This window comes from Anomaloglossus baeobatrachus, chromosome 6 (assembly GCF_048569485.1).
Source record: "Anomaloglossus baeobatrachus isolate aAnoBae1 chromosome 6, aAnoBae1.hap1, whole genome shotgun sequence".
In the NCBI taxonomy this organism is placed as follows: Eukaryota; Metazoa; Chordata; class Amphibia; order Anura; family Aromobatidae; genus Anomaloglossus; species Anomaloglossus baeobatrachus.
The window spans coordinates 226,503,544-226,527,170 of record NC_134358.1 but is presented as its reverse complement, the minus strand read 5'-3'; the positions used below and the strand labels follow the sequence as shown (position 1 = coordinate 226,527,170).

General features: G+C 47.2%; 1 protein-coding gene across 1 annotated transcript in view; it reads right to left on the bottom strand.

Annotated features, from left to right (window-relative positions):
* Window positions 1–271: 271 nt before the first annotated feature.
* Window positions 272–23,627, bottom strand: part of DEK (DEK proto-oncogene) — an 86,690-nt gene continuing 63,334 nt past the window's right edge. Inside the window, exons 8-11 of the mRNA XM_075314704.1 lie at window positions 3,940–4,075; window positions 2,966–3,129; window positions 1,113–1,181; window positions 272–945 (exon numbers count right to left, since the gene is read on the bottom strand). Coding sequence (XP_075170819.1) covers window positions 934–945; window positions 1,113–1,181; window positions 2,966–3,129; window positions 3,940–4,075 — 381 coding nt within the window. The 3' untranslated portion in view covers window positions 272–933. The remainder of the gene's footprint in view (window positions 946–1,112; window positions 1,182–2,965; window positions 3,130–3,939; window positions 4,076–23,627) is intronic.

Below are 23,627 nucleotides of genomic sequence, written 5' to 3'. Positions count from 1 at the left end.
ACCCAAAACAACAAAGGTTGGGTGCTTTACATATACAAACCACTCATGCGGAAATCACTACGCTCAATGCTCAGCCCAGTGCGAATCGCGTGCCGTATTTGAGCGGCTCACACTCTGGGTAATAACAGCATGATCAGATGTAGTGTTACCTCTCTATCCTAATCAGTCAGTCATTCTTGTGACCTGTGCATATTGGACTACTAAAGATATTTTTACTTTCGGCTTTGACAGCATATACTAAAAACAGGTCAATATTTTTCACAAGTATACGACTAGGTCAGAATTTTCTCTTTAATAGCTGTCTATTTGCAAATGTATTTTTAAATTTACACAAGCGATAAAAAGTTAAAAAATAAAAATAAAATACAAAAATATTAACATCTACATGCAATGCAAAACAATCCACATGCAATGTACAAGAAACAGGTGACTATTTTAAAACTAAATTTACCTTAACTATGAAGTTTTAGAATCCCTTATTCATTTTATAGGTAAAAGTCAGTAAAAACAGTATGGTCAATTTACAATGCTGACAGATTTTTTTTTCTTCTTCTTTCTTTAACATGTGATGTACATTATTCCTTTCAAGAATAAGGTAGTTTATTTAAAGCACAAATATGCGATTGTGTTGTTTTACAACATAAATCCCTGTACAAATGGCCTATACTTTATTACTAATAAACACTAATAAAGGGTGCTGAACAGGACATAGGAAAATGATTGAAAACAAACCTAAAATAATAAAAAAAAAAAATATATATATATGAGAGGTATGCAATTTACAAAACAAATCAAGAACAGCAAAATCTGCTTAAAATACACTGTACCCAACGTGGTAAAAACAATACACTTTTGCTGGTGTGATTTCTTGGTTCATGTATAATCCAACAGTCCATGTATTCTCCATGAATAAAAAAAAATAATTTACATGAATCAGGATAATAACTGGAAGAGAAACAAGAAAAAAAAAAAAAAAAGTTCATGATAAATACATATAAAATCTCATCATAGCAATGAATCACAATATGAAAAATGGAAAATTTCCTCCTATTTCATAGATTTAATTATGCATAGGGGCCATGGATAATTGTGAGTAAAAGGCAAACACTTACTTCTTTAACTGTGGTCTTAATGAATTGCTTTCTCGGGGACAAATCATAGTGCGGATAGCTTTCATTCACCTTAAAAACATGTGAAACATTCCATGAGAAATGTAAGACATTTATACACCAGTATTGGATGCTGTATCGGTTTGATAAGACGGTCCCTTCAGCTCTTCAACCATGTGTTTTATGACAGTTTCTTTCCCAATGAAATTTACTCTGGAGCATAAGGCTGTGTGTGCACGCTGCATTTTTGGTCTAAAAACTGCATGACTTTGCGCCCCCAGCAAAGTCTATGAGTTTTCATTTTTTGCTGTCCGCACAGTGCAGTTTTGGTTTAGGTGCTTTTTTGTGGCGACTACAAAGATGCAACATGTCAATTATTTTTGCATTTTTTTTGCCAGCGTTTTTCACCCATGCAATGCATTGGAAAAAACGCAGCAACAGAAACGCAGCAAAAAAAGTTAAAAAATGCATGCGTTTTGATGCGTTTTTTTACCGCGGGTGCGATTGTGTGGTCACAAAAAAACCGCAGGATGCGCACGTAGCCTTATTGTTCAGAGCTCTGCGCTATACAGTTCTTTATATTTTCCCTCCTCAACATGTATGAATAAGATGCAAAGGGAAATGGGAACTCCGTTGTTGAATGGAAAAATAGCCTTTTTTTTATTTTATTTTAAACCCCTTACCAACAGATTCATCATATGCAGGCCCCTGAATTTGATATGGGCTCAGTTGGCAGATTATGGCTGTGATATTCAGACATGTCACCAACAGCCACACATGGAGCAGAAATCTGCCAGAGGTTGATAACTTGTCAAATGGCGCTGACCGTGGTATTTACAGCTCACCGGCTGGAGAATTGCAACATTCTATGCACCCACTAGCGCCCTCATTATGAGATTTCAGGGTGCTGATAGAGGTTGGCAGAACGCCCGAAGGTCAGCTGAAGACCTTCATGCCAGTCATGCCATAACTGTATTCCTTTGAATGCCAGTTTCTGAATGGTGTTCATAAGGCATACTGATTCTTGCTATATTTCGCAATACCGTGGCACTGCTGTATACAGCACAATTGATCCTTTAACCCACATGTCAACTCTGGCCCGCAACACCGGGTGGGTTACACTCTCAACATAGCACAGATTGCCAGTGTGATTAAAATGGTTAACAGCGGCGGATGGAGCTCAGATTCAGTTGTTAAAGGCACTTGATGGCAGGCCCGCAGAAGTCAGACATGACTTTTGAAGTACCGGCATTTCAAAATTAACATACACACAAAATACTTTCAAAATCACCCATCTTTCTCCCATATAAAAAATGAAATTTAAAAACGTAAATGCTACAATTTAGTTTTTCATCAGCCACAACACTGCTAAAAATGCAATTAAAATCTATGCCAAAAAATGGTATCAATAAAAAACGTCAACTCAAAAGGCACAAAAACCCAGCCCTCACACAGCTACATCGACTGAAAATTGAAAAAGTAACAGGTTTCGGAAAGCAAAGTTGTTTTTTCCCACCACAGAAAAAAAAAAAAAAAAAGCAAACACAAACACCTCCCCACCCTTCAAAAATCAAAACGCTACCACATATGCATGTTAGGCATCTCCATAACCATACTAACCTGGAGAATTGTATTTCCGGGTACTAATAAACACGGTAAACATGGCCAAAACAAAATTGTGGATGTGTGCTTTTTTCGCAGCACATCATGCCCCCCTCATTTTCCAGAAAAATGTCATGATAAAATGAATGGAGTCATTTAAAAGCGTCAGCTGGAATGATAGTATTTGTGAAAATAAGGTATGGGAGGTGGTGCATTTTTGATAAAGGATGACTTCACCAGGGAGAGATAAGTACCTTTTTGCAGATTTGTTTCATTGTGACAGTTTCCAGATTTGCTTCAGCTAAAAGCTTCTTTATGGTTTCTCGCAGCTCTTCATCGGTAGGTGGTTTATTCACCTTTTTGATGAGTGGTTCATCATCGGAGCTGTTATCCTCACTCTCTGACGGAACAACCTTTTCTGAAAAACACATTTGCCAATATGATATAGAGCAATTCATGCATAGGCCAGAGGTCATGAAAGGCAGAGTTCTAAATTCTGTGGTATTTATAATCTCTAAAGTTACCCATGTAATTCCATTTATAGCCCATATAAAATTGAAGAAATCTGACTAAGACCGCCATTGCACCTTGCAGAATGAGTACAGACCACTCCGCAAGGAAGGGTTAGCACACAAGAGGGGTCATGCATGATACAAACAAAAAAAAAAATCCCTGGAGGCAAATAGTAGGAAAGCATATGAAGGAGAGGGTCCTCCAGTGCCACTTGTTAGTCAAATTATAGGAATCGAGGAGACTAGTACACAATAGCACTGTTGATTTCTACAGCTGGGGTCCTGGTTTCAAGTCCCACCAAAGCCAACATCTGCAACAAGTTTGTATGTGCTTCCTGTGTTTGTGCAAGTTTCCTCACACACGCCAAATACATGGCTAAATAATAATAAAACAAATAAATAAAACCTACAAAATAAATGCATAATATGATGACACTATGTAAACTTACTATGTAAACAAAATGGCAGCCACAGGTCTCCAGACTCTGCAAATTCAAAAGACTTATGCATGCCAATGAGGTTATCTAAGCTCAAGAGACTGCAGCTAGTCCGGGGTAATGCAGAAATAGCTACTCAAATACACTTATAATAAAAAAAACAAAAACAAAAAAAAAAAAACAAACAAAAACCACACGCACCGTATCTTAAGCAGCATAATCTTTTTCAGACATCTTAAGGTTTATATCAGTCAATAAAATCTCAGTCAATAAACTTACCTTTCTTGGAATTATTTTTACTTTTACTAGGAGTACTACTATCAGCTTTTTTTATGTTTGAAGACTTAGCAGCTTTCTTACTCTTCGGTGTTGCTTTGGGTTTGGCCTTTTCTTTTTTGGCAACCTTCTTTGGAGGCTATAAGGCAGATAAAAAAATACCATTATTAGAGAGCAGCCTAGGACCAAATTGTAGGAATGCAATATTTAGTTATCTCTCTGTAAATCTAGCCAAAACAGTTTATTTGGAAAACAAACTAAAATTTAGGTCTTACTGATTCAAAACGGGAATTTCTCGATAAAGGAACTGACTAGCTTGGTAAAAGGTATGGATGATCTTTGCAAGAGCTATATGCACACACACACACACACACACTGAATAAACAGTTTGGGTGGGTAGAAATGAAATCCTGCTGACAGATTCCCTTTAAAGAAAAACTATTGCATCAGTTTGCAATATCATTTTACCATAGAGTATTTTTAGGTTAAAACCACAGCACTAACTGGCTTTGTTCGCCAGAATCTTAGCTGTAGATTGCCAATAATATAAACAGTTTTAAGCTTCGAGAAGATGAAGCGGTCATGCATGCCAACAAAGATTTTAGCAGTTGCATTATAGCAAAAACTTGAGGATTTGTCTCATATCAAAAGGACATCAGAAATTTTAATATAACTGCAGATACATACATCGCTGCTGTACAGAAACAATTAGCAGTAAAGAAAATGTCATCTTTTTTTTTTTTAAATTCTTTATTTTTAAGTGAAAACCTTCAACATAACATAATACAGTTCTTATGACCAATCAGGCCAATTTGCACTACAATACATATATCATTAACAAGATGCCAAACGGGAAATATATATTTGTATCTTGCTGAATAACGTTCCTTCATATATCTCCTCCCGGGTTCCTGATAAGTCTAGGTTCCACCACATTTTTGCTTTAATACAGATTCACATTAAAACAGATAACGAAGGTGACTCACAAATACATGTGAAACAAGAAAGATAGAAAGGCTAGAGAAGAAAGAAAAGTTATTAGGCAATCAGTGTGAGAAGAATAGAAAAGTAGGAAGAAAGATGGGAGGGGGAGGGGAAGAGAGGGGGGGGAAGAGAGGGAGGGAAGCGGGGGGGGGGGGGGTAGGGAGGGGAGTTCAGCTAAGTGTTGCGGACTGCGGTTCCATCGGCAGCCACATCGCCCCCCACCAGGACGCTATATTCCTCTGAATGTTGGAAGTCCAACCATTCTCGCCAAGTGGACCAGAATTTCTCATATGTATCATGCAGCGAGGAGGTTAAATCCTCCATGTACATGAGGTCATTGACCTTATTGATCCATTGGACCAACGTGGGAGGGGTCGTGCTCCTCCATCTTTCAGGTATGCATACTCTTGCAGCCATAATAAGGAATTTCCTCAAAGAATTCTTGTAGGTTTTTTCAGGGACCCCACAGTGATGCAATAGGGCAGCAGCAGGTCCCAGCTCCTCATCATTGCCAGTAACCCGGCGAATGGTGTCGGACACTCCCTTCCAGAAGGGCCGGATCGCCTCACACCCCCAAAACACATGTAAAATGTTACCCTCTGCTGTGCCACATCTCCAACATGTGGGGTCTACTGTTGGAAACATGACATGTAACCTGGAGGGTACTCTGTACCATCTGGATAACAGTTTATAGCTAGCCTCCTGGAACCTGGAGCTGATGGAAGATGTGTGTGCCAATCTGAAGATCCGTTCCCACTGTATTGGTGTCAGCTGGATACCCAAATCACATTCCCATTGTGAAGCAAACGGGGGAAGTTGCTGGTCAGGGGACGAAGACAAAAGTGAATAAACCACTGAAAGCGAATGTCGTATTGTGCCTGAACCCATACACAATTTTTCAAACTGTGTCTTAGGACGTTGAAAGTGGGTCCTAGCTGGGAGACTACTGAAAAAATGCGTCAATTGTAAGCATCTCCATAGACCCAGTGGGATGGGATCCTGTCTAACCCCCAAACCCTCCACCTGCGGCCAGTTGTCCCGAATCCCAAAGTCTTCCACCCGGTCCACCCCGCCCCGAACCCATGCCTGAAATACCGGGTCTGTTCTACCTGGTTCAAAAGCAGGATGGCTCAAGATCGGTGTCAGGCTCGAGTGTCTGGGTATCAACTCCGATTGCACCTTCCCAGTATTGCAGTATGTCACGGTTGGTCCGATAGTTGGATGTGATTTCAATCTTGCAGGGACCTCAGAGAGTACCCACGGTAATTTGTTGAGGGGTATTGGTGAAAAGGACTGCTCTATCTGTATCCACGCCTTCTGAGACCCGTTCCTGCACCAGTCAGTCAATCATTCTAGTAAGATGCCCAGCTAAGTGATATCTTCTTATATCTGGCAACCCAATCCCCCCACCCCCCTTGGTCCTGTGTAAGATAGCTCTTTTTATGCGTGCCGATTTACCTCCCCAAATGAACGAAGACTGAATGGATTCCAGAGATTTGAAGAATCCAGACGGTATTTTGATTGGGAGCGCCTGTAACAGGTAAAGAATTCTGGGTAGGACATTCATTTTATATATCTGGCATCTGCCAAACCAGGAGAATAATAATTTCCCCCATCTGTCACAGTCTTTCCTGATACTAGATAACAGAGATGGGAAGTTCTGTGAGTAAAGTAGACCCAAGTCACTGGTCAGACGTACCCCCAGGTAATTTAGGGATTGGGCTGCCCATCGAAAACTAAACGATGTTTTCAACTCTTCCACTTCTTTAAAAGATTTATGTTGAGCGCCTCAGATTTTGTGAAATTTATCTTAAAGTTTGATAGGCTGGAGAATTTCAGAAACTCCCTCATTAAGTTTGGGAGCGAAATCCTTGGTGCCAAAACGAAAAACAGAAGATCATCCGCATATGCAGCTACTTTATGTGTTGCCTGGCCAACCCCAATCCCTGTAATATCAGAATTGGCTCGTACATGTCTGAGGAAGGGTTCTAGCGTCAGGATGAAGATTAGCGGAGACAATGGGCATCCTTGCCGGGTGCCGTTAGATATTTTAAATGGGTCGGACAGAATCCCATTTACCCGGACTCTTGCCGAGGGTACCGAGTATAAAGACATGATCCAATTCATCATGCCGCGTCCCAACCCAAGACAACCGAGCGTGGCTTCCATAAAAGTCCAGTCTACTCTGTCGAAAGCCTTTTCGGCATCTGTTGACAGAAGCATAGACGGTAGACCCCCCATTTTAGCTTTATGTATCAGATTAATGGCCTTAACAGTATTATCCCGTGCCTCACGGCCCGCCATGAAGCCCGCCTGATCTGGATGAATTATTGAAGAAAGAAAAGGAGCCAACCTGTTCGCTAAGATCTTGGCAAATAATTTTGTGTCCACATTCAGCAGGGATATCGGGCGATAACTGGCGCATTGTGTTGGATCTTTCCCTATTTTTGGTAATACCGTAATATGTGCTCTCAACGAATCTGCATTAGGGGTTGAGCCCTCCGAGGCCCTGGAATTAAATGCTGACAGGAGGTGTGGAGAGATCATCTCTGTAAATTTTTTATAGTAAATCAGGGGAAGGCCATCCGGCCCTGGGGCTTTTCCCGGTTTTGATGACGTAATTGCGTCCACCAGTTCTTGCTTTGAGATTGGAGTTTCCAACATAGCTATGTCAGAATCTTCCAACCTCGGCATTTTTGCTTCTCTGAGGTACTCTGAAATTTTTCTTTCAAAAGATGATTTTGACTTCGCAGGGTCATTTGTCTCTAGATTATATAAGGACTCATAGAATTTTTGGAACGCCTCCGCTATTTCTACCGAAGAGTGTAATATTGAACCCTGGGGATGTGATGGGGATATTTTTGATATAAAGGTTGTCGCCTGTTGTTGTCTGAGTGCTCTCGCTAAAGTCCTGCTGCACTTGTTCCCGTATTCATAGAAGTGTCTACGGCATCTATTAAGGACCCCCTTTGCCTTGTTGTTAAGTAATTTCCGCAATTCATCCCGAACTTTAAATAAGGATCCCCCCAACTCTGCTGAGGGCATCTGCTTATGTTGTGTCTCCAGATCTCTCAGCTGTGTGAGCAACCTGTTAACCTCCAATTCCCTTTCCCTCTTTCTCCTTGCCCCTTGCTGTATGAGCACCCCCCTAATGACGCACTTGTGAGCCTCCCAAACCGTTGTTGGTGAAGTGTCCCCACCCGCATTCATTGTAAAGTATTCTGTCAAAGAATTCTGTACCATCTGCAGGCTTCTCGGGTCCTCCAGCAAGGAAGTGTTCAGCTTCCACTGCCACTGCTGTGGAATCGGGGACTGCAACAAGACCGACACTGTGCAGAGTGCGTGGTCAGAGAAGGTTCTGTTGTCTATCTGGGCTTTAGAGATCCTTTCAAGGTCTTTGTGTTTCACAAAAAAGTAATCCAGTCTGGAGTACACTCCATGTGCATTTGAATAGAAAGAGTAGTCTTTATCGGACGGGTGCAGAAGTCTCCATGTATCCACAAGCTGCTGTTCATGTAACATGCACCGCAGCCTGCGGAGAGCTGATGTAGGATGTGCCGAAGTGCCTGTCGAAGTGTCCTGCGCTGGGTTTAGAGCAATATTGAGATCCCCCCCTAGTATGAGTGTCCCCTCCACGAAGTCCTCCATCGACTCCAGAAATCCCGCCAGGGTGTCAATCTGCCCTATATTGGGAAGGTATATGAATACCAGAGTGTAAATATGCCTGGCGATCCTGCCCTTCACCATTAATAGTCTGCCCATGTCATCACTGCGAGAGTCCATGAACTCCCAGGGAATTGCGCGAGCGATGAGGATGCTAGTTCCTCGGGACTTCGGGTCTGGTGAGAAGCTATGGTATGCCTCAGGGAACCAGCGTGATGTTAGTTTGAATGGTTTATGTTTGCATAAATGCGTTTCCTGCAGAAAGGCAACTTGGACCCCATTTTTTTTTAACGAGTTTGCCAGGATAGACCTCTTACCCGGGCTATGTAGTCCTTTTACATTTAGTGTCCCATATTTCACTTCCGAGACCCCTGATCTGTGCATAGTTATGTCAAGAACTGTGGTGTACCCCCTACAGGAGAGGACGGGATATGAGAGAGTGGGATAGGGGATGGAAGGGAAGAGGGGGTCAGAAAAGTCAGGAAGGAGAGAGAAGGGTTCAGACCCTACAGAGAGAAAAAAACGCAGAAGAAAGAAAGAAACCAAGAAGGAGAAAAGGATAATGAGTTAGAGAAAGAGTACGTTAAGAGTTAGACAAAATATAATTATAGACCGTACCAGCTGGCCTAAAAGAACGACCAGTACAATTATACACTCTAAAACTATACAGTCTCACTGAAACTTTCGGAGACCTGGTGCCCTCCTAACGGGAGAACCACCCTTGGGGTGCGTGGAAGACCAAGGGCAGAAGCTGAACAGGCTCTAGGCAAAAATGACATTGCTATTTTAAACTACAAACCCACATCTCACCCCCCCATACTGGGACAGGGCGGTGAGAGGCACAGAACTTAGATGACTACCAAAATTTCCAGACTATCCTCAAAACTTAACAATTCAAGGGTCCTTATATCCCACATGGAGAGGAGGGGGGGAGAGAGAAGGGGGGGAGAGAAAAAAAAAAAAAAAAAAAAAAGAGCAAAAAGCATGAATACTTCAGGACATTTCGCAAGACCTTAATACAATATTATGATGACCACACCAGGCCTAAAAATATGGCCTCCCACTCCTCCCACCATGAGACAAAAAACCATAATCAAACCCGAGTCATCAATCTGGCTCCTCCTGGGAACAATAACCGATCGGCACGAAGTCCCTGGAACTTTTCTGATATCTCGCAGGCAGACGTCTACTTCCTCTTTTTCTTTGGGGTAACCCGGCAGGTCTGTCCATCAGTAGCCAGTTAGGAATTTCCACCGCAGGCGTATCAAGAAATTGGAAGAGACTTTCCACTTCCTCCGGACGCTTCAGCAGGAATTGGTCCCCTTTGTGGCGAACTATTAGGTGAAATGGATGTCCCCATCTGTAGGATGCTCCTTTATCTTTGATCTTTTGCAAAATTGGCATAAGTTGGCGTCTCATGTACAGGGTTCTGGATGATATGTCAGGAAAGAGCTTGACTTCAGACCCTTCATATGAGACAGTTCCATAGGTCCATGCATTTCTCAGTATGGCTTCTTTATCGGTGTAGTAATGTAGTCTGCACAGAACATCTCTTGGTTGGGCAGTATCCCCCGGGCCTTGGCGGAACACTCTGTGGACCCTATCAATCACATAGGTGGTATCCTCAGCAGCCCCCATCACCTTGTTGAATATTAGAGTTACAGACTTGAGCAGGGCATTGGCTGTTATCACTTCTGGAATTCCTTTCAATCGGATATTATTCCGCCTTCCTCTATTCTCTTGGTCATCTAATAGAATGGCGACATTTTGCAGGTGTGTTCTGGAATTGGAGAGATCTTGCTCCAGTGTGTTAACTCTTTCAAATAATGTAAATACGTCTTTTTCCACTGCTGTTGTGCGTGTATCCAGAGCGTCAATGTCCCCTTTCACAATAGACAGGGCCCTTTCATGTGCCGCCTCCATTTTGGTCACTAGTATGTCTAGATCATTTTTGGTAGGGAGAGCTGACAGTAATTGCAATATGCGATCTGTTTCTGCAGAGAGACAGCCAGGGTTAACTATATGTGTGATTTGGCCTCCAGTTTGCTTCCCCTGATTGTTTGGGGATGAGTTTTCCTGGGAACCTGATATCCCTTGAGAGTTCATGCTGTCTGTGCTTACAGGGTTAATTCCCTCAGCACCCACGCTCCTGTTCTCTGCATCAGCCTGACCTCCTGATCTTTGCTGTGAGGTTGGAATTCCCCCTCCTCCCTCCTCCTGTATATGTCTCACAGCGGGCTCTCCTCCTATATTCCCCTGCACCACTGGTGTCTGGAAAACACGTGGAGACCTTGATCCTGTCAGCGCTGCACTGACACCGCTCTGTACCTCTGTGATGTGAGTCTCCCCCGCCGCTTCCACACCGTGTCCTCTGCTAATTCCTCCTGCTGCCAGCGTCTGCCTCGTGGTCGCGGGTGCCATGACAGGAGCAGGCCTGGGACCCGGGGACAGCTTCCCACTTCTGAAAAAGTGATCCACCGCTGTGCTGCCGCTCCTCAGCGCTGGTGGTCTGCTTGGTGTGTCTGTGCCTTTCTTTCCAGGCATGTTTGGAGGTGCCTGATGAGTTGTAATTTGTAATCTGCCGCCTCAGCCTGCGGAGCTCTTAGAGAAAGCGTCCGCCTGCCATCAAGCTCAAGCCACGCCCCCGAAAATGTCATCTTAGTACAATGACCAAGATGCAAACAAAAACAACCTGATGGTCAGTTTTTACCATCTGAGTTTCATGAAAAGTGATCAAATCTTTGATTAAATCTCGGCCATTTTTTGAGCAATGAACACCACCAATCTTTTTTTTTAGTACTACTCACAAAAAGTTAGGTATATTTGACTTTCGGGTGAAAGTTATAGAAAAAAAAAAAATTACAAAGTTCACGCTATAGTGATATTTTATCATGAAAGTAGGGCATTTAAATGGAAATATGAAATGTTAAATTCTTTGAGATGAGGAAATTATTAAAGAAAAGCCAAGAACAGTGGTGAGTATACCCCCCCAAAAAATCAAATGTCTCAACTTGTCATGTGGCCGTGAGCATCAATTACAGCTTGACTGCAACTTCTCATGCGGTTCACAAATGAGTTATTGTCTACTGAAGGCATGGCATTCCACCTTTCTTGAAGGGCGGCCCCCAGGTCGAGGTTCTGGGGTACAGTTATGAGCCTCTACACAGCAACTGAGCTGATCCCATAGGTTTTCAAGTCTGGAGAAAGTGCAGGCCACTCCATTAATGGTACCAGTGTCTCCAGCAGCCGTTACCTAATGATGCAACCTCGATTTGGAGCATTGTCGTCCATGAAGATGAAATTATGCCTGTTCATACAAAAGGCACAACAACTAAATAAAATGATGTTATTCAAGTAGTAGGGGTTGTCACTGTACCATTCATAAAGTGTAAAGCAGTTCTGTATTGACAAAACGCACCTGTCCACACTAAAGGGCAATCTCTCCTTTAAGGGGGCGGTTCGTTCGGCGTCATAGCGGCCGCCCAATAGCAGAGGAGGGGCGGAGATTAGCAGGCGGAACATGCCGCCCACATCCTTCCTTCCTCATTGCCGGTGGACGCAGGTAAGGAGATGTTCGTCGTTCCTGTGGTGTCACACATAGCGATGTGTGATGCCGCAGGAACGACGAACAACCAGAGGCATGCACCACCAACGATATGAAAAGGAGCGACGTGCCAACGATTTTTGACGTTTTTTGCGATTGTTGATAGTCGCTCCTAGCTGTCACACGCTGCAATGTCACCAACGCCGCCGGATGTGCGTCACAAACACAGTGACCCCGACGATATATCGTTAGCAATGTCGCAGCGTGTAAAGCATCCATAACACCAGCACCACCAAAGGCTCTTTTGGTGACAACAGTGGCTGATACATAGGGCTCTACATGACATCTCCAACATCATTGGAGGCCATCATTTCTGCTCAGGGTGAGTAGAGTTTCATCAGTGAACAGTACTGAGGCCCATTGGTCCCTCGTCCAACAAGACAATGATGCCTTCGCCTGTTGATGTACAGGTACTCTCACAGACCACACTGATTTAAACGGGTTTGGATGGTCTGACATGATACTTGGGTACCTCTCACCTCCCTAAAAATGTGGCTGAAGTGGTGTGCCATTCACTAATGAAGCGGTCATCGGTGTGGGGTGTTGTTATAGGACGTCCACTTCTATGCCTTTCTGTGACTCTTCCTGTCCATCTGTAACCTGCTGATGACACTAAGCTCAGTGGCCACTTCCGTCTGAGAACATCCTGCTTGAAGCCGCACAATGTTACTGTTGATCAATTGTTATGTGTCGTCTTGGTTTCACGATGTCAAAATGTGAACAGCATGAGAAGACTGTTTACATACTAATTCTAATTAAACCCTGAAATTTGTTGGGCGATTCATGGATCAAAAACATTGTGAATGTGGCCATTAAGCTCCTTGTTAAAGAACAGCAAGTTGTGCAAAAAGTGCTTAAACATTGAACAGTTGGACATATGCATTCAAAAGCTTAGAGAGCTTTACATTATGTTTAACCTGAAAAAAGAGAATTTTGTTACTTACCGTAAATTCTTTTTTCTTATAGTTCCGTATTGGGAGACCCAGACCATGGGTGTTTAGCTTCTGCCTCCGGAGGACACACAAAGAACTACACTAAAAGTGTAGCTCCTCCCTCTGAGCTTATACACCCCCTGGTAGCCAGTCCTAGCCAGTTTAGTGCAAAAGCTGAAGGAGAATAGCCACCCACTAGTAGAACCGAGTAAGAAACGGAACAACCGGAGACTCTGTCCACGACAACAGCCGGTGATAACACACGGAACAAGAAAATTGCCAACAGGCAACAGGGAGGGAGCTGGGTCTCCCAATACGGAACTATAAGAAAAAGAATTTACGGTAAGTAACAAAATTCTCTTTTTCTTTATCGTTCCTTTGGGAGACCCAGACCATGGGACGTTCCAAAGCTGTCCCTGGGTGGGAATAAACAGAAAAAAAAAAACTAAGAAGTAGGCGTAGCCTAACTTCACAAGTGGGCGACAGCCGCCTGAAGGATGCGTCTGCCCAAGCTCGCATCTGCCGAAGCATGAGCATGCACTTGGTAGTGCTTCGAAAAGGTATGCAGGCTAGTCCAAGTGGCAGCCTGACAGACTTGTTGAGTCGTAGCCTGGTGCCTAAAAGCCCAAGAGGCACTGACAGCTCTGGTCGAGTGTGCTTTGATCCCCGGCGGGGGGAGGCACCTGAGTACTCTGGTAGGCGTCCGAAATGGTCGATCTAATCCAACGGGCCAAGGTCGGCTTAGAAGCAGAGAGACCCTTGCCCTGTGGTTAGCACAAAAAGAGAGGTTGCAACGCCTAAGCGCAGCGGTGCGAGTCACATAGATCCGGAGAGCACGCACCAGATCTAGAGTATGCAGCGCTTTCTCAAAGCGATTAATAGGGGCCGGACAGAAGGAAGGCAAGGAAATATCCTGGTTAAGGTGGAAGGGAGAGACCACCTTAGGAAGAAAGTCCGGGGTCGGACGGAGAACTACCTTGTCTTTTGTGAAAAACCAAAAAAGGTGACTCCGAAAAGAGCGCAGCCAAATCAGAGACTCTCCTGAGAGAAGTTATGGCAACTAGAAAGGCCACCTTTTGAGAAAGACGATACAAAGAAACCTCCCTAAGGGGCTCGAAAGGGGGTTTCTGCAATACCGTGAGGACCAAGTTAAGGTCCCAGGGATCCAAGGGCCGCCGATAAGGCGGAATGATGTGAGACGCACCTTGCATGAAGGTGCGGACCGGAGCCAGCCGGGCGAGACGCCGCTGGAACAGCACTGACAGAGCTGAGACTTGTCCCTTGAGAGAGTTAAGGGACAGTCCTAGCTGCAGACCGGACTGTAAAAAAGACAGAAGGGTCGGCAACGAGAATGGCCAAGGAGAATGGCCGGAAGAGCGACACCAGGACAGGAAAATTTTCCAAGTCCTGTGATAGATCTTGACGGAGGAAGACTTACGGGCCCGAGTCATAGTGGAGATGACTTCAGGAGGAATACCAGAAGCAGTCAAAATCCAGGACTCAAGAGCCACGCCATCAATTTGAGTGCCGCAAAATTCGGGCGGAAAAACGGACCTTTCGAGAGCAGGTCTGGACGGTCCGGAAGATGCCACGGCATCTCCACGGACAGTTGGAGCAGGTCCGGATACCAAGCTCGCCTGGGCCAGTCCGGTGCAATGAGGATGACTCGACGGCCCTCCATTCTGATCTTGCGCAGGGACTCTGGGCAAGAGAGCTAGAGGGGGGAAACACGTAGGACAGACGAAACTGGGGACCAGTCTTGAACCAGAGCGTCCGCGGCGAAGGCCTGAGGATCGTGGGAGCGAGCCACGTAAACCGGAACCTTGTTGTTGTGACGGGATGCCATTAGGTCCACGTTCGGAGTGCCCCACTTGCGGCAGATTGACTGAAACACTGCCGGATGCAGGGACCACTCGCCACTGTCCACGGATTGACGGCTGAGATAATCTGCCTCCCAGTTTTCTACGCCAGGGATGTGGACTGCGGATATGGTGGACTTGGAGTCCTCCGTCCATTGAAGGATGCGTTGTACTTCCAACATCGCCAGGCGGCTGCGTGTCCCGCCATGGTGATTGATGTAGGCAACCGCTGTCGCGTTGTCTGACTGGACTCGAATGTGCCTGCCCGCCAACAGGTGGTGAAAGGCTAGGAGAGCTAAAAGCACAGCTCTGGTTTCCAGCACATTGATTGAAAGGGCTGACTCGGACGGAGTCCAAGTGCCCTATGCTCTGTGGTGGAGATGTACCCGCTCCCCAGCCGGATAGGCTGGCATCCGTGGTGAGAATCACCCAGGACGGAGTCAGGAAGGAGCGCCCTTGGGACAGGGAGAGGGGTCGAAGCCACCACTGAAGAGAGCTCCTGGTCCGTGGCGACAGAGCCACTAACCTCTGTAAGGAGGAAGTCCGCTTGTCCTAACAGCGGAGAATGTCCAGCTGCAGATGGAACTGGGCAAAGGGAACCACCTCCATAGAGGCCACCATTTGACCCAGCACCTGCATCAGACACCTGAGGGTATAACGGCGGGGCCTCAGGAGAGAGCGCACCGCCAACCGGGAGTGACAGCTGTTTGTCTAAGGGCAACTTCACAAGTGCCGGCAAAGTCTCGAACTGCATCCCTAGGTACGTGAGACTCTGGGTCGGAGTCAAAGTGGATTTGGGAAGATTGACAGTCCACCCGAATTGGGCTAGGGTGGCGAGAGTGAGCGAAACACTCCGCTGACAGTCTGCGCTGGATGTACCCTTGACCAGAAGGTCGTCCAGATAAGGAAGCACTGCTAACCCCTGGAGGTGCAGGACCGCAAATCACTGCCGCCATGACCTTGGTGAATACCCGAGGGGCCGGTGGCTAACCCGAAGGGGAGAGCCACGAATTGGAAATGATCCTCTCCTATCGCAAAACGTAACCAACGCTGATGTGACACTGCGATTGGCACATGTAGATAGGCATCTCTGATGTCGATGGACGCCAGGAACTCCCCTTGGGTCATTGAGGCAATGACTGATCGCAGAGACTCCATGCGAAAATGCCGCACCCAGACATGCTTGTTGAGAAGCTTGAGATCCAGGATGGGCCGGAAGGTACCGTCCTTTTTTGGAACTAGGAAGATATTTGAGTAAAAACCTCTGAACCGTTCCTGAGCGGGAACTGGGACAATCACTCCGTTTGCCTGCAAGGACGCCACGGCCTGCGAGAAGGCGGCAGCCTTGGAGCAGGGGGGAGTTGAGAGAAAAAGATCTGTTTGGAGGGCTGGAAGAGAATTCTATCCTGTAGCCGTGAGATATTATGTCTCTCACCCACTGATCGGAGACTTGCTTTAACCAAGCGTCGCCAAAGTGGGAGAGCCTGCCACCGACTAAGGACGTCGCTGGAGCGGGCCGAGAGTCATGAGGAAGCTGCCTTAGTGGCAGAACCTCCTGCGGTCTTCTGCGGACGCGCTTTTGGGCGCCAGTTGGATTTCTGATCCTTGGCTGAGTTAGCGGACGAGGCGGAAGGCTTAGAGGATGACCAGCTGGAGGAACGAAAGGAACGAAACCTCGATTGATTCCTACCCTGGGCGGGTTTCCTGGTCTTTGTTTGTGGCATGGAAGTACTCTTCCCGCCAGTAGCTTCTTTAATGATTTCGTCCAGCTGTTCTCCGAACAGCCGGGACCCAGCAAAAGGGAGCCCAGCAAGAAACTTCTTGGAAGAAGCATCTGCCTTCCACTCGAAGCCACAAAATCCTGCGGATAACAAGAGAATTAGCTGAAGCCACAGCAGTGTGGTGAGCAGCCTCTAGCATGGCAGACATGGCATAGGATGAAAAAGCTGAAGCCTGAGCAGTTAAGGTAACCATCTCAGGCATAGATTCCTTGGTGAGGGAATGCATCTCCTCTAGAGAAGCAGAGATGGCTTTGAGAGCCCACACTGCTGCAAAAGTCGGGGAAAACGCGGCCCCCGCAGCTTCATACACAGATTGGCCAGAAGGTCAATCTGACGGTCAGTGGAATCCTTAAGTGAGGTGCCGTCAGCCACCGACACAACGGTCCGGGCTGAGAGCCTAGACACCGGAGGGTCTACCTTTGGGGAGTGAGACCACTCCTTGACCACCTCAGGTGGAAATGGAAACCGGTCATCAGAACCACGCTTTGGAAAGCGTTTGTCAGGGCAGGCCCTGGGTTTGGTCACAGCGGTCTGAAAACTGGAGTGGTTAAAGAACACACTCTTCACTCTCTTAGGCGAGGTAAACTGATGTTTTTCTGCCAAAGAGAGTTGCTCCTCTGACACTGGCGGATTGAGATCAAGCACAGAATTAATAGAAGCAATCAAATCACTAAGATCTGAGTCACCCTCAGAGAAATCGATGGGATACATAGCCTCCGAGCCCCCAGTGAGGGCATCCTCCTCATCTAGAGAGTCAGCTCTTGAGACAGAGCTGTGGGATGGGGAGGGGGAGGAAACCCTGCGCCTTCTCTTAGAAGGGACGGGGTCTGGGGATCAGATGATGAATCCTCCGTGAGCTCCAATGGACGGAGGTCAGAGGATAGGAGTCCTCTGTCAAGAGTATTAGAGCCACCCTGTGAGGGGGGCTGATGCATATTCATCAAAGTCCTGGACAAAAGCCCCATGGACTCAGCAAATGACTGGGATATGGACCTAGAAAAGGACTCTACCCAGGCCGGGGGTTCAATCACAGGTGCAGCAGCAGCCTGAGAGACCACTGGGGGTGAGACTCCAGGCTGTGGCACCGCCAAGTTAGAGCAACCATCACAGTGTGGATAAATGCTCGTCTCAGGCAGCAGGAGCTTACATGCAGTGCATGCAGAATAAAGCTTTGGAGCCTTGCTCCTAATATACAGAGGTCCACAACCGGAGACCAGCTGTGGCTTACCAGACCGTTGAGCGTGGTGTTGTGTGCCCTCCAGATCCCGAAGCCCGGTCCCCCAGTCGCAGCACCTCAGCAGAGATGCAGAATGCAGGATGTCCCAGAGCAGAGTGAACTCTGCCTAAGAGGGCATTCCTATAAAAGAGCGGGAACTGGAGGGCTATAGAGACCTGCAGGGAAGGAGGGACGCCCCAGCAGTGGGGAGTGTCCCTCCCCTGTGTAGAACGGCCGCTGGGAGGAGCCGAACCTGTCCCCTCTGCATGAGTGACATGCGAGGGCAGGAAAATGAAACTAGGCCTCCGGCGAAGCCGGGGCCTAAATTTAAGCGGCGAGGCCGACAAGCAGGCACCATCGGCGCGGTTCTCAGGCAAAAGCTAGAGAACCCGCCGGAAAAGTTAAAACAATCACATACAGCATACTCTCCCCTTACAATAAAGAACCGGGACCCCCAACATAAACGTCTCAGGTACTTAGCTGCTGAGACGCAGGGCCATGTCCCTGGGGATGAGTGCTCCGGTCCAACAGAATCCTCAAGGGGCTGTGGATGGAGACCGGACTCCTGCCAGGCATGGAGACCGTGCTGGCTCCCACTTCAAGCCAGAGCCCAGAAGGGATGGTGAAGGAGCGCGGCATGTAAGGCTGCAGCCTTGTAAATCAACCTTAACAACACCGCCGACACAGTGGGGTGAGAAGGGACATACCGGGAGTCCAGACATGGACCCGCTTTTCTTCAAACTCTTTCCAAAAGTCAAACAAATCAGATGAGAATGCATGTGTGGATGTATGCCTCCTGACACAAAGCAATAAACTGGCTAGGACTGGCTACCAGGGGGTGTATAAGCTCAGAGGGAGGAGCTACACTTTTAAGTATAGTACTTTGTGTGTCCTCCGGAGGCAGAAGCTAAACACCCATGGTCTGGGTCTCCCAAAGGAACGATAAAGAAAGGTTAGAGGGAATTTTAGGATCATCCTGAAATTTCAAATATCCCTAACGTTTTGTGAGTAGTGCATATTTCAAAATGTGCTATTGACCTAACGTTCTCACCAGAGGTCGGTAACAACCCATCCAATTCACACAGACAAAAAGGAAACTACAGATGTCCATAAATTTAATGTTGTGTAATATTGAGAAATGAGAGGGAAAAAAGTATTGAACACACTTACTGAAATTTAATACTTTTTTTTAAAATTTAACTATTTAAAAGCCATTGTTGGTGATGACCACTTTTTGAAATGCCTCTAATGAGTCACCTTTTTTTTTTTTTTTTTTTTAAACATATTTTATTTGATGTCAGCAAGCACATATCATCAACAAGAGAACATGTTGTTACATTCCATAAAATGTCTTCGGATCGTACAATGCTTCTGTTACATCATTTTCTTTTTCATTGTCACAACAATTTCATCTCCATAGAATTATCTTAACAATAATTTACTCTAACTTAACAACCTAACCTATTTGTTCAGTTCAGTTGGTCCTTTGGATGAGTCACCTTTTAAAGGCTATCAGTTCAACCAGCTAATATTTTTCAATAAGTGGCATGATTGCTTTCTAATTATTGATAAATTTCAGCTGGTGTCATGACTTTCCGTGGATTTCTGCACGGCTTTCTTCATGTGCTAAATATTTTTTTTCCTGTGCCATTTCTCATTATTACACACAATTTTAAATTTATGGACATCTACCGTTTGATTTCTTTGCCTGTGTGGATTGGATGGCTTGTTACAGACATCTGGTGACAAATTTGTGTCAATGGCACCTTTAGGCTGTGCATACACTGAGTATTTAGTTGCAGAAATGTCTGCATTTCTTGGCAGAAAAAAAAAAAGAGAATTTTGTTTACTTACCGTAAATTTTTTCTTATAGCTCCGTAATGGGAGACCCAGACCATGGGTGTATAGCTTCTGCCTCCGGAGGACACACAAAGTACTACACTCAAAAGTGTAGCTCCTCCCTCCGAGCATATACACCCCCTGGATAACCAAATATAGCCAGTTTAGTGCAAAAGCTGAAGGAGAATAGCCACCCACTAGTAGAGATAGAGCAAAAACCGGAACAACCGGAGCCTCGGTCTACAACAACAGCCAGTGATAACACGCGGAACAAGAAACTGCCAACAGGCAACAGGGAGGGTGCTGGGTCTCCCATTACGGAACTATAAGAAAAAGAATTTACGGTAAACAAAATTCTCTTTTTCTTCATCGTTCCTATGGGAGACCCAGACCATAGGACGTCTCAAAGCAGTCCATGGGTGGGAAATAAACAGAAAACTGAGAAGTAGGCGAAACCTAACTTCACAAATGGGCGACAGCCGCCTGAAGGATGTGTCTGCCCAAGCTCGCATCTGCCGATGCATGAGCATGCACTTGGTAGTGCTTCGAAAAGGTGTGCAGACTAGACCAAGTGGCAGCCTGACAGACTTGCTGAGCCGTAGCCTGGTGCCTGAAAGCCCAAGAGGCACCGACAGCTCTGGTCGAGTGTGCCTTGATCCCCGGCGGGGGAGGCACCTGAGAACACTGGTAGGCATCAGAAATGGCCGACCTAATCCAACGAGCCAGGGTCGGTTTAGAAGCCGAGAGGCCCTTACGCCGACCTGTGGTTAGCACAAAAAGAGAGGTGCACCGCCTAAGAACAGTGGTGCGTGACACAGATCCGGAGCGCCCGCACCAGATCTAAAGTATGCAATGCTTTCTCAAAGCGATGAACAGAAGCCGGACAAAAGGAAGGCAATGAAATGTCCTGGTTAAGGTGGAAAGGAGATACCACCTTAGGGAGAAAGTCGGGAGTCGGACGGAGAACCACCTTGTCTTGATGAAAAACCAAAAAAGGCGACTCCGAAGAGAGCGCAGCTAAATCAGAGACTCTCCTGAGGGAAGTTATGGCCACTAGAAAGACGACTTTCTGTGAAAGACGAAACAAAGAAACCTCCCTAAGAGGCTCAAAGGGGGGTTTCTGGAAAGCCGTGAGGACCAGATTAAGGTCCCAGGGATCCAAAGGCCGCCGGTAAGGCGGAATGATGTGAGATGCGCCCTGCATAAAGGTGCGCACCTGAGCCAGCCGGGCGATACGCCGCAGGAACAAACACTGACAGAGCCGAGACCTGTCCCTTGAGGGAATTGAGGGATAGTCCTAGCTGCAGACAGGACTGTAGAAAAGGACAGGATGGTCGGCAAGGAAAAAGGCCAAGGGACATGGCCGGAAGAACGACACCAGGACAGGAAAATTCTCCAAGTCCTGTGATAAATTTTGGCCGAGGAAGACTTCCGAGCCCGAGTCATAGTGGAGAGGACTTCAGGAGGAATGCCAGAAGTGGTCAAGATCCAGGACTCAAGAGCCACGCCGTCAATCAGAGCCGCAGAATTCTGGCGGAAAAACGGACCTTGTGAGAGAAGGTCTGGGCGGTCCGGGAGATGCCACGGCACCTCTACGGACAGACGGAGCAGGTCTGGGTACCAAGCTCGCCTGGGCCAGTCTGGAGCAATGAGGATGACCCGACGGCCCTCCATTCTGATCTTGCGCAGGACTCTGGGCAAGAGAGCTAGAGGGGGAAACACGTAAGACAGACGAAACTGGGACCAATCTTGAACCAGCGCGTCCGCTGCAAAGGCTTGAGGATCGTGGGAGCGAGCCACGTAAACCGGGACCTTGTTGTTGTGCCGGGATGCCATTAGATCCACTTCCGGAGTGCCCCACTTGCGGCAGATTGACCGAAACACTGCCGGATGCAGAGCCCACTCGCCGCTGTCCACGGCCTGACTGCTGAGATAATCTGCCTCCCAGTTTTCCCGCCTGGGATGTGGACTGCGGATATGGTGGACCTGGAGTCCTCCGTCCACTGAAGGATGCGTTGAACCTCCAACATTGCCAGGCGGCTGCGAGTCCCGCCCTGGTGATTGATGTAGGCAACCGCTGTCGCGTTCTGACTGGACTCGGATGTGCTTGCCTGCCAACAGGTGGTGAAAGGCTACGAGAGCTAGGAGCACAGCTCTGATTTCCAGCACATTGTTCGAGAGGGCTGATTCGGACGGAGTCCAAGTGCCCTGTGCTCGGTGGTGGAGGTATACTGCTCCCCAGCCGGATAGACTGGCATCCGTGGTGAGAATCACCCAGGACGGGGCCAGGAAGGAGCGTCCCTGAGACAGAGAGAGGGGCCGAAGCCACCACTGAAGGGAGCCCCTGGTCTGTGGTGACAGAGCCACCAACCTGTGCAAGGAAGAAGTCCGCTTGTCCCAACAGCGGAGAATGTCCAGCTGCAGAGGACGCAGATGGAACTGGGCAAAGGGAACCGCTTCCATTGACGCCACCATCTGACCCAGCACCTGCATTAGGTGCCTGATGGAATGACGGCGGGGCCTCAGCAGAGAGCGCACCGCCAGATGGAGGGACTGCTGTTTGACTAAGGGCAGCTTGACAAGTGCCGGCAGAGTCTCGAACTGCATCCCTAGGTACGCGAGTTTCTGGGTCGGAGTCAGAGTGGACTTGGGCAGATTGACAAGCCACCCGAATTGAACAAGAGTGGCGAGAGTGAGCGAGACACTCCGCTGACAGTCTGCGCTGGATGAAGCCTTGACTAGAAGGTCGTCCAGGTAAGGAATCACTGCCAACCCCTGGAGGTGCAGAACCGCAACCACTGCTGCCATGACCTTGGTGAATACTCGAGGGGCGGTGGCTAACCCGAAGGGGAGAGCCACGAATTGGAAATGTTCCTCTCAGATTGCAAAACGTAGCCAACGCTGGTGTGAAACTGCAATTGGCACATGCAGATAGGCATCTCTGATGTCGATGGATGCCAGGAAATCTCCTTGGGTCATTGAGGCAATGACTGATCACAGAGACTCCATGCGAAAATGCCGCACCTGAACATGCTTGTTGAGAAGCTTGAGAACCAGAATGGGCCTGAAGGAACCGTCCTTTTTGGGGACTAGGAAGACATTTGAGTAGAAACCTCTGAACCGTTCCCGGGCGGGAACCGGTACAATTACTCCGTTGGCCTGCAGGGATGCCACGGCCTGAGAGAAGGCTGCGGCCTTGGAGCAGGGGGGAGTTGACAGAAAAAAAAATCTGTTTGGCGGGCTGGAAGAGAATTCAATCCTGTAGCCATGGGAGATGATATCCCGCACCCACTGATCGGAGACGTGTTGAAACCACGCGTCGCCAAAGTGGGAGAGCCTGCCACCGACCAAGGACGTTGCTGGCTCTGCCAGATAGTCAAGAGGAGGCTGCCTTGGTGGCAGCAGCTCCTGCGGACTTCTGTGGACGCGGCTTCTTGCGCCAGTTGGGCTTCTGGTCCTTGGCTGAGTTAGTGGACGAGGCCGAGGGCTTAGAGGACGACCAGTGAACGAAAGGAACGAAACCTCGACTGGTTCCTTCCCTGGACAGGTTTCCTGGTTTTAGTCTGTGGCAAGGAAGTACTCTTCCCGCCAGTAGCTTCCTTAATAATTTCATCCAGTTGTTCACCGAACAGCCGGGACCCAGCAAATGGGAGCCCAGCAAGGTACTTCTTTGAAGAAGCGTCTGCCTTCCACTCACGAAGCCACAAGATCCTGCGGATAGCGAGGGAATTAGCCGAAGCCACCGCAGTGCGGTGAGAAGCCTCCAGCATGGCAGACATGGCGTAGGATGAAAAGGCTGAAGCCTGGGAAGTT